The sequence below is a fragment of the Rutilus rutilus genome (genome assembly GCF_951802725.1).
Source record: "Rutilus rutilus genome assembly, chromosome: 7".
Lineage (NCBI taxonomy): Eukaryota > Metazoa > Chordata > Actinopteri > Cypriniformes > Leuciscidae > Rutilus > Rutilus rutilus.
In genome coordinates this window covers 44,259,537-44,277,304 of record NC_140221.1, presented here as the reverse complement: position 1 = coordinate 44,277,304, position 17,768 = coordinate 44,259,537, and the positions used below count along the sequence as shown (strand labels likewise).

General features: G+C 36.8%; 1 protein-coding gene across 1 annotated transcript in view; it reads left to right on the top strand.

Moving 5' to 3' along the window:
• tnks1bp1 (tankyrase 1 binding protein 1) overlaps nt 1-17,768 on the top strand; it is a 32,219-nt gene that overhangs the window by 11,451 nt on the left and 3,000 nt on the right. The window contains exons 4-8 of the mRNA XM_084413634.1: nt 13,918-14,027; nt 15,309-15,441; nt 15,622-15,787; nt 16,177-16,313; nt 16,883-17,031. Coding sequence (XP_084269760.1) covers nt 13,918-14,027; nt 15,309-15,441; nt 15,622-15,787; nt 16,177-16,313; nt 16,883-17,031 — 695 coding nt within the window. The remainder of the gene's footprint in view (nt 1-13,917; nt 14,028-15,308; nt 15,442-15,621; nt 15,788-16,176; nt 16,314-16,882; nt 17,032-17,768) is intronic.

Below are 17,768 nucleotides of genomic sequence, written 5' to 3'. Positions count from 1 at the left end.
TGGCACGCAAAGCCAAAAAGTTCTTGCTTTTAATATGACATATAGAGAATCGCATGATTTTATTAGTGACAACAAACATAATCTGCCGTGAGTTTACAGGCAGTGTAAGAGAAGCCTTGTTCTGTTGCTGCTCCTCTTGTAGGGTTGACCAGTGTCTTCAGGGCAGGGCCTTTGTTTCCATTGATTTTCATGTTGGAATTTCCCATTGGTGTTTTATGACGGCATAGAGTGATGTCACCGCAGTAGATGGTTTTGTGTTGGGTGTGTGTGTGTGTTTGTAGGATGTGTTTATTCTTACACAATGCTTGTCTTTGAGTCAGGCCTGTGGAATTTTCAAAGAACACCTATCGACTGTCAAAGTGTACCTTAACATTTTGCATTTGCACAAATTTTGCCTTTGATTACATGTACACTAATATGTTATGACTGATTCTTGCACAGTTAATCCTGATTAAATTATTGTTAGGATGTCTACATGATATGGGCAAATCTCTTCAATTGTATTAGGGTCATTGACGAATAAGGTTTTTAAAAGTGTAAAAAAATAGAATGGAGATATAACTATATTTGAAACCATTTTTTAGTTTACCTAGGTGTTAACAATAAGATTTTGTGGTTTGTACAATCAATTATCACTGTTTTTTGTCATTTTTTTACAAGATGGAAAAAATTTGTCACCAAAAAAGTCATTCGGTTAAACCACTGATTTGAAAGTTAAAAACTGATTTGACATTGATGTTGAGTTAGTGTATATAGTGTGTACCACAGAAGAAATATTAAATAAAATTATCACTGATCTCATAAATGTAATCATTTATTGGACTACTCTAAACACTCCAACATATTCAAGTAAAACATTGCACAGGGAAAGGAGAAAAGGGGAAATGTAAAAAAAAAGAGCCTTATCTGCTTTATATTTGTATTATTGTAGTTCCTTTAGTTATTAAAAACAATATTATTCCATTTAAATATTTACTATATCGGTTTTACCGAATGACCTTTTGACACTTCAAAATCTTTAAAATACCTTTAAAATATAATTAAAACCTTTTGGATTCCGTAAAAGAGATCAAGTTGTACTACCTTACATACTTTGGATGTTATATATTTGTTTTTTTATTATTATTAAGGCCTTTGGACAAAAAAATGACCCGTCACGTCATTGACCCATTAACATGTTCCATGCCATTATTTTGATTATTCCCTAATATATAATATAGTTGTTTTACAGCCACTCGCTGTACTGCAACACAAAATGTTCAATTCAAATATAATAATACATTAATGAGTAATTTTTATGAAGATAAATAAAATTGAATTATTATTATTAGGATGTTTACATGAGGTGGGGGAACATCTTTAAACGTACAGTATGGAATTTTTCGCCGCTAGGGGTCGCTAACCTCTTTACAATAACAAAGGCGTAGTTTGATGACGCAACATTTGCTAAGAATTATGGATCTTGTCGTCAACGTCAAGCCGACCGATCTAATAATGTTTATGGATGACTGAATACATCGATGCTTTTATCATGACTGTGATATGAAGCAGTTCGGGATTGCTTAGAGACAGCTATCAGCTCCACACGCGACGCGAGTCCCGCGGATATAAAAGGAATATGGACATTTCATACCGAACTACACGCAAGTGCAGAATTACTACTCACAGGTCAGTTTATTAGACAAATTAAACTTGTGAGGTAACGCAGCGCTGTTTCACTTGGTCTAACATTACACTATCACACTAAACTGCATCTGAATGTGTTGAAATTTATGTGTTAGTTTGTCTGTATGAGACTAGCAGTAAGCTAGATCAACATTAGAATAACATACAGATCATATTCTAACATTTTATCATTGTTGAACTATATAACATTGATTAGTTTTATGTAAATGTGCTCACCTGCTTAATAAAGTACATGTAGGAGCGGTCGAAGTCTCGGACGTGGAGCTCTCGTTTATATACTGTCTATGGGAGCTCTCGGCATCTCGAAAACACCGCGCTGATATTGATTCTTCTTTTAGTTCTCCTTTTTTATCCAAAGTCTGCTTGCCATGGTCCATAATGTTTGAACGAAACAACAATAGCGTGCAAATAGACATTGCGAACTACACAGTTGTCCACGTCTGTCGCTTTGGTTACTATCAAAGGGCTCTGGTTCATAGCTCTGGTTGCTATGGCAGTACGAGCGGAAACCAGGGACAACGCGGATATGACGACATTGACGGCGACAAAACGGAAATAAAGAAAAGGGACGTGTCTTCGAATTAAATTACAAATTTCTCCTGGTTTGAAAGTTGTTGGAAACAGTCGGGATAATGTAAGTACACAACTAAAAAAATATATAACATAGATATAGTGATTTTTTGCTATTTTTAAAGCAAAAAAGTTACATATTGTGCCTTTAAATGTGTTTATTTGCTCCTTGCCATTATTCACTAAGAAGTATAGTTGTTTTACAGCCATTTTGTCGCTATTCTCTTGTACACAGAAACATTAATGTTCAATTCAAATGCATTAGACCTGTTTGTTGCTGCTGTTTTATTTGTCTGCTTCAAATGCTAAATATTCCCTGGCTCTTGAGTGGCAGAAATGCAATTGAATTTTATACTTGACTCACTGTATAGTGCAATAAACCACAGTGTGATTGTGGTTACTCTAATTATGATCAGAATTACATTATTCACAATATTCTGTTTACATACACAGTAATGTAATCACAGCAACATTACATTTTCCTAAAGGGATAGTTCACCCAAAAATTCTGTCATCATTTACCAACCCAAACATTTGACGGTAGACATTGACTTCCATAGTATTTTGCAAGTCAATGGCTACTGTCAACTGTTTGGTTACAAGCATTCTTCAAAATATCTTTTGTGTGAAATTCATACAGGTTTGGAACAACTTGAGGGCGAGTAAATGATGACAGAATGAACTGGATTTGATCAAGCACAAAGTATGAGTTACAGTACAACTGAGTTTAGAAAGCACCACTAATTATGGTTTAGAGAGTTGAACTTGCATTTGATTCCTGTGAAACGGGGAACAGACATATTTCTTTTTTTCTATAATCTTCATAATGTTTGAAACAAATAGCAAATGTGGACTGATGCCGAATGATTGAAATATTTTTGCCATATATTTAATTTTATTAAATTTTTTGGTTGTCATTTGGAGCTACAGATTTAGAGGCTGTTTACACAATGCCATTTTCAACTAAAAACAGAAATCGTTTGATGTGTTTAAGTCGTTCATTTACACGACAATGGCATTTGGCCTGAAAATGCAAACTTTTGAAAACGGGTTTCAGAGTGCAAGTTTTTGAAACCGATCCCGTTAACGTCTCTGTGTAAACTACAAAAACATGAATTTGTGAAAACGAGGTAGTCATATGCATGTGTATTACATTTTCAGTCTATGGGCGCGTGGTGTTTCTTTTTTTACAACGTGACATCGCCATCTACTGGCCTGACTGCAGAATAGTAGCAGTTTAGTTGTTTTCGCAGATCTGTGATCGTTTTGAAAACGTTGTTGTCTGTACGTGAAAAACGCAGAGGAAAAACTTTTCCGTTTTAGTGCATCGACTCGGGTCTTACTGAGAGTTTACACCAGGAAAAGGAGAGAAAATGTGTCCATGTATGGAATTTTTGACATACCACCTCCTCCTCCTCCTTTGATTTATGTACTCTTGTTAACTTTTTAATAAATCAGTTCTTTAAAAAATAACAATAAGTTTTGGGGAAAAAATCAGCATCCACCTGAACGTGGACTTAAGAGGTAATATTAAAACATAAGATAATATTTTCCTGGATTCCTTTGAAATTCACTGTGATTATAGTATAATTTTAACTTTCCACCTCTTAAGCTGTTGCTGTTAATCAAATGTAATTCTAAAGAAGCCGTTTGAGCTGTTCCGCAGTATGGTTATGAAATATGATTCTCAGTAAAGTCAAGTGGATCTGTTTCGGGAGTAGTTTTCATTCGCCTGAGGAAACATCTATAATTTCCCTTCTGTTGAACAGTGTTCAGTCATGATATGTTGTGTTGTAGTTCACTAATACTGTTCGACTCTATCCTTTAGTATGCTGAAGTGTAGTGTGAATAGATGTTGTGACTGGTGAGTGTTGTTTTTGTTGAAGAATACTTGGATTGAGGTGCTTTTCTAAACCACCGGGGGTCAATAATAGCCTGGCTCCGCCCTCCTACGTACTTCCGCTCAATTTCATTTTCCTTCAGTACTACGTCTGGGACTGCTGTATATTCTTAGGTTTAAAAATATTTTTTTGGAATACTTTTTTCAGGATTCATTGATGAGTAAAACGTTAACAGCATTTATTCATAAAAACAGCATTTATTCAAAATAAAAACATTTCTAACAATATAAATCGTTACCATCACCTTTTATCAATTTAACGCATTCTTGTTAAATTAAAGTACTAATTTCTTTTAAAAAAAAAAGTTATTGTTCCCAAACTTTTGAACGGTAGTGTATATTGTTACAAAAGATTTCTATTCTAAATAAATACAGTTCTTTTTAACTTTTTATTCATCAAATAATCCTGAAAAAAGTATCTCAGGTTATAAAAAAAATATTAAGCAGCACAACTGTTTCCAACATTGATCATAAATCAGCATATTAGAATGATTTCTGAAGGATCATAAGACACCAAAGACTGGAGTACTTGCTGATGAAAATTCAGCTTTGCATCACAAAAATAAATTACATTTTAAAGTATATTAAAAAAGAGAACCATTATTTTAAATTGTAATAATATTTCATAATATTATTATTATTATTTTATTTTATTTATTTTTAACTGCAGGCTTGATGAGCATAAGAGACTTCTTTCAAAAGCATTAAAAATAGTAGTGTTTCCAAACTTTTGACTGGTACTGTATATATTCCAATATGTGTTGTGAATCAATTTAACTTTATACTTATAAATGACTTCTACAAAGTTTCTTGTCCTCATAGTGTGGCAGCTGGTGTCAGGTATAGTCTAATGCACACGCAATCTAGGCTATGGCTCAAACTAGACAAACACAGCTTGTTATTCATGGCAAATAGTCAAACTAATGCACAGTGAAGTACAAAGCACCTGATTCAGCAGTAGTTTGCATAAGGGCTTTGTGGTTTAGCAAGTTCACAGGTACAGAAAGGTTCCCACATAAAACTCTTTCCTGTTTTCTCTCTCTGTGTCCTTCTACATTTTATTACAAATGCAGTCAGTGACGGGTGATTTTCCTCGATCAGCTTTCGTCCCTTCCCCCCTTTCTCTCTGTTTCTCCGAGCTGGGATGTTGTCACTCATTTGAGGGCTGTGCCTGTTTCCGGTACCTGTTCGTACCTGCAGCGGGACAGGTATAAGAGGTTTTTTTGCCGAAGTTCTGCTATGCTTTTCCATTGGGATCTGGGAGAAGTGCACAAGAACAAGTGCTCTCTGGACTTCAATATTGGATGTCTGAAGATTTTTTTCCCCTGATTTGTATTTCTACTGCATCCAAGCAGGAAGATTTCACTGGAGATCAACCGCAGAATGGATTGACACGTTACATGTGCTCTGTGGAGGAAAGTGCCGGAAGAGCGTCAAGGATTGATAGACAACCTGAAGATCGGCATAAACTTGGTCGGTCCAGTTTGGTTTACAAGTCAAGATGCCTACAGAGATGCCAGTGTGTTTTGGCTGCAACGCCCCCTAGACCTCACATCTGGGATTTATTCCCAGAAACCCACTGAAAGAGTTGCGTTACCACCAGATACCACTGACTTTCCTGACATACTTTGTAATTTGGGGTAAATCAAGATGCAGTTCTTGGGTGAGAAACTCTCCGAGGTGCAGACACAAGTGACGGGTTGGATGGGCAACATGCGTCGCTCATTACAGGAGGCGGTGGAGTTGGTTTCAGGCACTCTGGAGCGTGAGGGAGTAATAAACGAAGAGGAGGACGACGAAGAACGAGTGGGAAGGTTTGAGAGGGCCATAACACCGTTCAGAAGTTTTGCTTCTCGTGGTCGACGGTCCCTTCGGAATCTGTCTCAGCAAAGCCGGCAGCGTTTTTCCCTGCGCAAACGCACGACAACGTCAAACTCAAATAACGTAAGAGTGTGTGTGCTCTGCTCTCTCTCTTTCCCGTTCTCGCTTTACCAGACCATTTTTAAGGTATTGTGCTTTCTTGACAGGTCTTCAATACACTGAGTCTGTTCCAAAACATTCCTGTTTTTAGTTTTTACTGCATGCTCAAAGTTATTTGGAAAGTCACTGTTGCGATTTTCTTTGTGAAAGGTTGGACCTTGAGGCCCAAATTATTATTTTCATCTGTTATTATTATTATTATAATTATTTTTGTCATGACAACTCTCGTAGAGATTGGCATAGTAATGGATATGGCAATGTTAATGTATTTGGTCTTAGTGAAATAGATTTGCTACGCTGCTGTTGCTGCAGAGCAAGTACCAAGACTTGCTACTGCCAATACATTCACAGCATGTGAGCATGTAAGACATAACCCCGTAGCAGATCTATGCAGGTGGAGCTGGGGAAGGTGGAGGGTTTCTGAAAGCACGCTTCAGACTGCTAACGGCAACACTACCGGTATTTGAATGTTGAGCCGCAGCTCATTGGCCGCTGATGCAACATCAATCAGTCAGCTGCGTTATGTAGATCAGGGGTCCCCAACCCCCGGGACATTTGGTACCGGGCCGCACAGAAAGAATAAATAACTTACCGTATTTTACGCACTATAAGTATCTCCGGAGTATAAGTCGCATCAGTCAAAAAATGCGCCATGAAGAAGAAAAAACATATATAGCCTAAGTCGCACTGGACAGTAAGTTGCATTTATTTAGAAATTTATTTCACACAATTTTTTTTTATATAATTGTTAAAATTTTTACAGACGGGACAGTTCTCCATTAAGGACGTGAGCGCTCTGAAAGCGGCACTAAAAGACTGCTTTAAAACTTTCACAGAGACCTCAAACAGAAGCACAAAGCCTGTCTTTAAATTTAATTTCGTTTTGTATTAATTGAATCTTAATTTTAATCAATGTTTCATCAACCAATTGTCTGGATTTAATAATTAAGAAGTAAATATATTAGAAAATAGATAATCACGACACGGAGGCGCCGGCGTGTGAACTGGCGGTCTCATAAATGAACCGAAACTCAGCGTATAAGGTAGCCTACTTGCCTCACAGACCTGAGACATATATAGAAAGCTTGAAATCTCTACTTTTAAACAGAACAAGAAAGCAGACTGCTCTCTGCTTATGTAATCCGTATGAAATGTGCATTTCTCTCTGGCGCGTTCACTACTGCGAAGATCGCGAGTCAGCATCGTCAACTTCATCTTTCCAGCCGACACTGACATAAAAAAAACTGGTTTATTATTAAACAATTAAAATGTCTCCTGCTATATTTTACATATTCATAGCCTAATCATTAATTTGTCCGGTTCGTTGTGACAGCTTTTAGGTGCTTTATTGGCAGCGCCACCCTTACATGTTACATGAACGCATCAGCACCGAAAACATGGAGATTTTTTTTTCTTTTGGGGGGCATTCTGTTTGTGTTCAGGCTTTCTCAGTTGTCTTTAGGCCCGATGTTACGAGGACGCTGCTAATAAAGTTGCGAGTAGGCCTACACATTGGATTCACGTTTATTATTATATTTAAAAAATGCCGGTCGTATCATTTTATTTTGTTGTATTTATCCGCCACACCTTAAAGGCCGGTCCGTGAAAATATTGTCTGATATTAAACCGGTCCGTGGTGCAAAAAAGGTTGTGGACCGCTGATGTAGATGATGATGCGATTGCTATCAAATGAGTTATCTAGTGTTTCAAGCCAGAACTTGGTATTAATATTAATTATTATTCATTATAATTTAAAGGCCCACTGAAGTGCCTTGAAACGTGCAGCGTTATTCAATGTGTTGACGTAATTTCCACTGAAACAGGAAGACAGGGCGGGACATATCGAGCAGCTCCTCCCCTTTTTAAAATAGCCAATAGCGTTTCACAGCTCGCCCGAGAGCCGTTTAGCTCAGTAAAGTTGCATTTCACAGCTTATGGCAGCCACAGTGTAATAGATTTCCCTTTTAGATTTATTATGTAACTGTTAATAAAGCAAAACAGTGAACATAATCATGCTTCCTGAATGCATGTGTAGTTTGAAAAGTTTATAGTGTAATTTATGTTGGTGTTATCTCTTCTACTCGTCAGTGCTAATGCCGAGTCTGTCTAACCGTTTCTCCTCTCAATCTCCTTCATGTCGCTTTAAAACACAACATTCTGTGCAGAATTCGAATGGGTCCGAAATGTTTACTGGTCTGTGTCGACTCGATCACATGATCCGCTCTGTTATACCGTGTCTCTGGACCGGAGCGAGACACTAACCTAATACCAGACTTCATTCGCCCCGATGGAACACTGTCTGAATCGTTCCCTTTCGCCTATTTAGCGCACACACTGTTTGCCATTCACCGTGTAGAAAATAGTAAATGTGATTTCAGCAGCAGCTTCAGCGTCTATTTATAATGTAGGGGGCGGAGCTTCAGATTCTAGAGAGCATTTGATTGGACAGAAAATCTGATGAGAAGTTGAAGTGCAGAGAGATGTCCTCAAAATCATTGATCTATAATGGCAGAAGAGAGAGACTAAGTTTTGAACTATTATATCTTCTAAATGCGAATTTTGTCATTGTTTTGGAGCAAACTAGCTACTTAAGGCTAACATATTCATACTAAAAGCAACAAAAAAAAACTTACATTTTGATTTCTTTGGGACTTTAAATGAATTCAATTGGTTTTGATTATTATTATTATTATTATTATTATTATTAATCCTTACAATGTGATTACAATTCCTGTCAGCGCACATGCATGAGTCAGTGTGTTCACATGAAATACTGTTAAACAGAATGTAAGGCGTCCTGGAATATTTTAGCTCGGAATCTCGTGCTGTCTAGGCTTGTTTTTACTCACTTATATTTGCTCATCCTCTCATGATGGGTCTTCTGTTTCTCTATATGCATCTCTGTCAGTCATGACAGGTCTTGATCCTCCCAAAACTCTAAAATTTAATTGGACCACCTTAATTTGGCACCCATCCCACAGGCGTGCACATGTAGTCTATATAGAGAGGTTTTAGGTGGACTGTTCAAAAGTTTGGGGTTGACATGATTTTTGAATGTTATTGAAAAAAGACTCTTTTGCTCACCAAGACTGCGTTTGTTTGATTAAAAATACAGTAAAATCAGTAATATTGTGAGATATTTTTACAATTTAAAAGAACTGTTTTCAATTTGAATATATTGTAAAATGTAATTTATTCCTGTGATGAAAGTTGAATTTTCAGCATCATTACTCCAGTCTTCAGTGTCACATGATCATTCAGAAATCATTCTAATAATCTAATTTGCTGCTCAAGAAACATTTCTTGCTAATGTTGAAAACGGCTGTGCTGCTTCATATTTGTGTGGAAACTGACTAGAAATATAAAGTTCAAAAGAAGAACAGCTTTTTTTAATAGAAATCTTATGTAACATTATAAATGTCTTTACCCTCACTTTCGACCGATGTAATGCGCTCTTGCTGAATTAAAATATGAATTTCTTTCAATAAATAAGTTTAAACAAATCTATCTGACCCCATACTTTTCAACAGTATTGTATGGCCTCTATGAGTATGATAGTGGATGGCTGTATATGTATCTTTAAATGTTTGTGTAACTTCAGGAAAGAGATTTTGACGGTGTGTTTTAGGTCACTAGTTGCTGCATGACTCATGGATTGTTAGTAAAATATCACGGGACGACCCTAATTGTGCTCCTGGAACAGTAGAGCATACCTGTCAACCCTCCCGTTTTTCCCGGGATTCTCCCGTATTTTACATTGCTATCCCGCTATCATCCCGTTTAAATATTTTCCCGTATTTCTCCCGTATTTTTAATCTTTCTATAATTTTTTTTTTTTTTAAATCCCAATGGGCGCAAACCAGTTAAGCGAAAATCCCGCCCTGCAGCTAATTTCATTGGTTAAGGTTACAATGACGGGTAGGTTTAGGGATCAGTGTTTGTTTGGTGTAGGCAATCAGTACTGTGATTCACATGACCAATAAAATCTTTAGAATCGGCTGCAGGGCGGGATTTCCACTGAAGTAGGCTAGTTAGGGGGGAAAAATCGCGCGAAGAAGAACAGCAGCATCCGAGGCATACCTGTCAACCCTCCCGTTTTTCCCGGGATTCTCCCGTATTTTACATTGCTATCCCGCTATCATCCCGTTTAAATATTTTCCCGTATTTCTCCCGTATTTTTAATCTTTCTATAATTTTTTTTTTTTTTTAATCCCAATGGGCGCAAACCAGTTAAGCGAAAATCCCGCCCCGCAGCTAATTTCATTGGTTAAGGTTACAATGACGGGTAGGTTTAGGGATCAGTGTTTGTTTGGTGTAGGCAATCAGTACTGTGATTCACATGACCAATAAAATCTTTAGAATCGGCTGCAGGGCGGGATTTCCACTGAAGTAGGCTAGTTAGGGGGGAAAAATCGCGCGAAGAAGAACAGCAGCATCCGAGGATGGACGAACATGAGAGAGATGGCATTAACACACGCAATTATGTCAAAATGTTCGTTTTGTCGAGTATCCTCATAAGAGCAGTCTGAGCAGTCTTAAATTAGTTTAAAAAAAAGTCGTAAATGAAAGCAAAGAGTTGTGAGAGAATGAGACGCGAGTGAGATCCGTCAGCGGCTGTTTTTAAAGAGACAGTAGCCAATAAAGCTTTCTGTCAGTAAAGTTAATCAAAGAACAAAGGTAACAGAGAAAAGCACTCACTGCTCTTGACTAAAGATCTTTTTTTACTTTAATAAGGATTAATCTATGTACAATTTAAATTGTATGCAGTGCAAACTGTTTGATAACTTCAATTTCTGTATATTTTTCCTACCTGTTAGACAAATATTTAAAATATACTGTTTTATGTTTTTCTACCTTAATTTGGAGATTAATTGTGAAATTATTACATTATAAAATGTTAAAAAGTAAGTTTTTTTTAATGGCAATTAATCGTGATTAATTAATGCAGTTAATTGTTGCAATTGATAAAAATAAATAAAGAAACATGATATAAAAAAAATAAAAAATAAATAAATAAAGAACCCCCCCCCCCCCCCCCCCCACCCCCCCGTTCAGATTTCCCGTATTTTGGTATCCAAATGTTGACAGGTATGATCCGAGGATGGACGAACATGAGAGAGATGGCATTAACACACGCAATTATGTCAAAATGTTCGTTTTGTCGAGTATCCTCATAAGAGCAGTCTGAGCAGTCTTAAATTAGTTTAAAAAAAAGTCGTAAATGAAAGCAAAGAGTTGTGAGAGAATGAGACGCGAGTGAGATCCGTCAGCGGCTGTTTTTAAAGAGACAGTAGCCAATAAAGCTTTCTGTCAGTAAAGTTAATCAAAGAACAAAGGTAACAGAGAAAAGCACTCACTGCTCTTGACTAAAGATCTTTTTTTACTTTAATAAGGATTAATCTATGTACAATTTAAATTGTATGCAGTGCAAACTGTTTGATAACTTCAATTTCTGTATATTTTTCCTACCTGTTAGACAAATATTTAAAATATACTGTTTTATGTTTTTCTACCTTAATTTGGAGATTAATTGTGAAATTATTACATTATAAAATGTTAAAAAGTAAGTTTTTTTTAATGGCAATTAATCGTGATTAATTAATGCAGTTAATTGTTGCAATTGATAAAAATAAATAAAGAAACATGATATAAAAAAAAATAAAAAATAAATAAATAAAGAACCCCCCCCCCCCCACCCCCCCGTTCAGATTTCCCGTATTTTGGTATCCAAATGTTGACAGGTATGCAGTAGAGCAGAAATGTAGTCTTCTCCCTAGTGAGTAACTACACAAACTAAAGCTGCACATTGACCTTGTTTGCTCTGATGTACATGCAAATTTACAATAGCCATATACAGTAATATGCAGCATGTCAGCAATTCTGCACAGTATTGTATTGTATGAAAGAGTATTTCTTGAACTTTTTCCTGTTCATTTGTGTTTGGACGTGAGTTTATATAAATTCATATTTCATTACTAAAGACTATTACAAATAAGGTTTTTACAGGACAGAGAATTCCTGTTAATTCCAGTTGTCTTATTTGGATTCCCAAAAACCAGAACATGGTTTAGTGTATTTTTTGAAGTCATCATGAAATGGATGTCGTGATCATCTTTTCTTCCCTATTGTGATGTAAATCCGAGTGAAACGGCTTCTGGAACAATAACAAATGTGGGCGGGGCTTGATTTCGTCCGTGGGGAATTGATTGGCTGGTTGTGGTTTGCTATTGGTGGATCTCATGTGAGTGACAGCCAGGTTGCCCCGCCCACATCATCAGAGAAGAGAAGAGATGACGCTGCAATAGGCATATAGTTGTGTCAGTAATATAGAAGAGAATTGAATCGGTTCTGTTTATTCTGATCAGAGATATAGTCATTTATACCGTATATTATATATATATATATATATACTGGATTGTCTCGTGATGGACATTTGCTCAGTGTCACAGAGATTCTGTTTACGAGGAAGTGTTTTGTTTCCTAGGAACGATTCTTGCATGCCGACATGTTTTGAGCAGCAGAGGGATGTGAAATGCAAAGTATCTGTTCTGTGTTCAAAAACAAGTCTGGATGACTGAGTGTGTGTGTGTGTGTTTGCTGTGTTTGTAAAGGACAGTTTCGCCCTTGTGACCATGCCAGCTCATTAAAACATTTATGCTCGAATTGTCATTTTTGTGTGTGTGTGTGTGTGTGTGTGTGTGTGTGTGTGTGTGTGTGTGTGTGTGTGTGTGTGTGTGTGTGTGTGTGTGTGTGTGTGTGTGTGTGTGTGTGAGAGAGTTTTGCATTGGAAACGATCACTTTTGTGTGATGCTGCACCACAATGATAGGTTCATTTTTTGTAATTCTTGCCAATAGAATGTGAATTGAGCATTTTCTGGCCAGATAGACAGACAGACAGACAGAGATAGATAGATAGATAGACAGACAGACAGACAGACAGAGATAGATAGATAGATAGACAGACAGACAGACAGACAGACAGACAGACAGAGATAGATAGATAGATAGACAGACAGACAGACAGACAGACAGACAGACAGACAGATAGAGATAGATAGATAGACAGACAGACAGACAGACAGACAGAGATAGATAGATAGACAGACAGACAGACAGACAGACAGACAGACAGACAGACAGATAGATAGATAGATATATAGATAGACAACTCAAGCTTGACTGACTTTTACTTGTTGTGAAATTGTATTATTTTGCATTGTGTAATTCAAATTATATTTCTATTCTTTTATTTGCCACAGTATATTTTCAGTATATGTAAATTCTGAAATGTCATCTGTCATAACATTGAGACCTATAATTATTTTGCTCCTCAGTTTCGTTGTAGTGTCTGTTTTCAGGAATGTGTCATACCATAAGATATTATGAAATCACAGCAAACAAAAGCAACATTTTTGGCATCTAAACCTCAAAAGCAGGGATTCAAAGGTTTTTTCTGTCAGCTGATCCCCTTTGACCTAAAGTAATTTTAAGACAATATTTCAATAATTTAACAACACAATCAAAGGTTCTCTAATGTCTGTTAATAATCACATAACATGCACCTAAATAAAATCGTTTTATTTTGGTCACTGATATTCCTCTTTAATCAGACATTTGACTGTCATGTAGCTTTTGGTTGATTGTCCTACAATGTGATTTAACTTTGTATTGTGTTGCAATTTCAAAAAACTGCACCGGTCAGCTGACCATTTCACTTGCCAGATGGCAGGACTTTACTGTAATCTGAGTATTGAAGTTGTCCTGTGTTTCTTTGCTCTCAGGGTCAGTTGAAGGACTGTGAACCCGAGGAAGATGGAGCTGCGGAAGAGGACACTGAGAATCTGATCGGGGAAACCGATGAACAAAGTGAAAACAACGACGATGTTGATGGGTAAGAAATGACTCGTGTCATCATGTTCACCGCAGCAACAAACCTTCAGTTGTCTTTTGAACATCTGAGGACGGCAGACAGAGTGTATCGCATGCACTCGTTCAGCATTAGAGCAGTTTTGGGGACGTAACTAAAAAGCAAAGCAATGCTACTGACATGTTCAGTGTCTGAGCTGCTCGACAAAACAATGTTGCTTTTCCAGTAACAAGCTATTTGCATTTTCACTGGTATCGGGTGACTAAATGACTGTATTTCTGCATTTGTACACATGGTGTACAAAGTCTAAAGAGTAAATGTGCTAAAAGGCTCAAGTCTCCTGAAATGCCCTCAACTCTTTTCTGCAGATTGTTTGGTTTAGATGATTTCAATGAATGAGTTAAACAATAGATTCACCAATTCAATCAGTAGTACTTGATATCCTCTTAGTAGAAAAAGTATTATTTTGGTAAATGCTGCTGTTTATCTACATGTTTACATTTAAATAGCAGAAATTAGGCTTTTTATAGTTTTATTAATGTAAATTTACATGTTCAAGTTTGACGTATAGTCACCACATTGTTTTTGTGCCACGTAAAAAAATATTTTATTTATCAAAGTAATTACATAACTTCAAAGTTACAATATAGTTAGTTGTTACCTTTAGACTAACCATTGCACTACCGTTCAAAAGTTTGGGGGTTTTGAATTAGAAATTAAGAAGAATATAATATAATTATTCAGCAAGGATGCATTAAATTGATCAAAAGTGACAGTAAAGACATTTATAATGTTACATGATTTCTATTTCACATTCACTCTGTTCTTTTGCACTCGCTATTCATCAAAGAAAATCAACATTGATAATAATCAGAAATGTTTCTTGAGCAGCAAATCATCATATTAGAATGATTTCTGAAGGATCATGTGACACTGAAGACTGGAGTAATGATGCTGAAAATCCAGCTTTGATCACGGGAATAAATTACATTTTAGATTTACATTCAGATTGAAAAATGTTATTTTAAATTGTAATACTATTTCACATTATTACTGATTTTACAGCATTTTTGATCAAATAAATGCAGCCCTGGTGAGCATGAGAGACTTCTTTTCAAAAACATTAACAACGAAAGCAACTTTTGAACGATAGCGTATATATTCACTCAACATTCATGTCAATGATCGCTTATTCGATAAGAGGAGTTTTGTGGATGTCAGTTTTGCTCAGACTGTCTCCTAGTGGTCATGAAATGCATCACAGTTGAGTTCTCTCACTGTAGAGTTGTGTTTTCATCTGTTCAGTCTTGGCACAGAGAGCAGAATCAGTCAGGCCCTACAGAGGCTGACTCGGGTTAGACGGAGAAACACATCTACTGGTTCAGACACGCCAGACGTCCCGGATGAGGAGGAGTCCACGGCGCTACCTGTTCTTGAGGTGCATTTCTGTTTCAGTTCACTGTTTTCTTTATTATATATTACAATGATGTAATGCAATGCATAATGCATCATTACATTATCTCTGTGTATAAATATATATATATATTATTGTATTGTATAAAAGTGCTCCTTATGCACCTCTCTCAGTGTGTATTTGTGTATATTTCTGCATGATCAGTCTGCAGCTCCTCTGCTGGACTCCAGCGTTTTACGGTCGAAGGTCGATCTGGCAAAGAAACGAAGCATAAAGCGTTCCATGCCGACGCGTGCCGTCCGACAGAGAGGCGCTCTTCCCGCGCTGACGGAGGGAACAAACCCTGACTGGAGGTTCTGCGACTCCACAGGTGGGATCATTATAGACACTATAATTCAAACGTTTTTAAAGAAGTCTCTTCTGATCACGAATGCTTCAAAATTACAATAAAAACAGTAATATTGTGGAATATTTTTACCATTTAAGATAGACATTTTCTATTTGAATATATATTAAAGTATTATTTATTCAAGTGATGCAAAGCTGAATTTTCAGCATCATTACTCCAGTCACATGATCCTTCAGAAATCATTCTAATATGTTGATTTGCTGCTCAAGAAACATTTCCTATTATTATCAATGTTGAAGACAGTTGTGCTGCTTCATATTTTTGTGGAAACCAGGGTTCTTTGAATAAAACGTTTAAAAGAGCAGCATTGACCCCAAACTTTTGAACAGTGATGTATCAATCTATTACAGATGCAAAAGATCAGTGTTTCAATGGAGGGGACTCAGAATCAGAAGAAGAGCCGTCCCGGGACGCCGTGTCCTCGCCAGCCCCCTGCCAGCCGAAGAGAGTCCCTATGTTTCCTGGGATGAACCCTTCAGCCCTCATGGTAGAGCATCAAACACTATATGTGCCTGCTGATGGGACCAGTATTGCTGGTATTGTATATGTCAGGTTTTGGATGCTGGTGTCTCCATTAGGACGCTTGACCTTAAAGGGATAGTTCAACCAAAAATAACAATTCTGTCATCATTTACTCACCACAACCTGTATGAGTATTTCTTTCTTCTGCCTAACACAAAAGAAGATATTTTAAAGAATATGGGTAACCAAACAGTTGATGGACCCCATGGCTTCCATAGTATATATATATATATATATATATATATATATATATATATATATATATATAAAAAAAACACTATGGAAGTCAATGGGGTTTTTTTTTTAACGACAAAGATGAATAAATCCTGTAAAACACATGCTTATTGTTAATTCATGTTAGCTAATTCATTAATTAATGCTAACAAATGAGACCTTATTGTAAAGTATATTTTTTATATTGTTTTGAGGCTGTGGTGGTAAACCAACAAGACCAGCTCTAACCAGCATAAATCAGCCTCAACTCTAGTCTCAGTCTCAGTGGTTTCAACAAGGTTGTCTCGTCTTTCTCTTCAGGCACAGCTAAAGCGGAGAAGTGGAGTGGTGGAAGCAGAAAGCCCAACAGAAGCCCAGACGCCTCCGTCTGTTCCCGCGCGCTCTCCCCGCACACCCACCATGGCCCTCGGCCCCAGAGTGCTACCCCCTGTGGACGCCAAGGACAGCGCGTGAGTGCGACCGCAAACAGTCTCATTCTTTGGAAATGAAATTGTCACAATTCTGTTGAATTCATTTTGGTTATTTCAATTGAATGATCCATAATTAATTAACATCCGTATGAAACAGAAGTTACGATAGTCTTTCCTTTCCTTTTTGACATATATCTGAGTGAAACTACGGTGGCTTAGAGAGCTCAACACACTGCAGCTAAAGAAAAAAAACACCAAATTAAGAAAAAATCTTAAAAAATAAATAAGAAACGCGTTGCAAAGCCTTACAAAAAAAGAAGCTTATTCAAGTGTGCTCTTAGTATACTTCTTTTAAACTTAAAAATAGGAGAGTATACTAAATAATACCTAAATAGGAACGTAGTAGTGCAAAAATAAGTATGATGTTAAGTTCACTTAAAGAAAACTTACAAGTATACTTGCAGTATAAAACTACTAAACTAGTAGTTTACTGAGAGAAGACTTTAAAGTGTACTTTCATAAACTAAATGTGCTACAAGTACTTATCTAGTAAACTATCAGTATATCTACGTTCACTTGTAGTATAGTTGGAATACAAATAAAAAATTTTGTTGTAAACTAGTACTCAACGTCTACTACTGTTACACTTAAAGCAGTGGTCTTCACTATTTTTTTCATGAGAGCCGCACTGATAGGACAAAGTCAGTAGGAGAGCCATTTTACCGCAAAGTATCAAAAGTTACATCCAGTCACGAATAGTATACCATGTCTGCCTA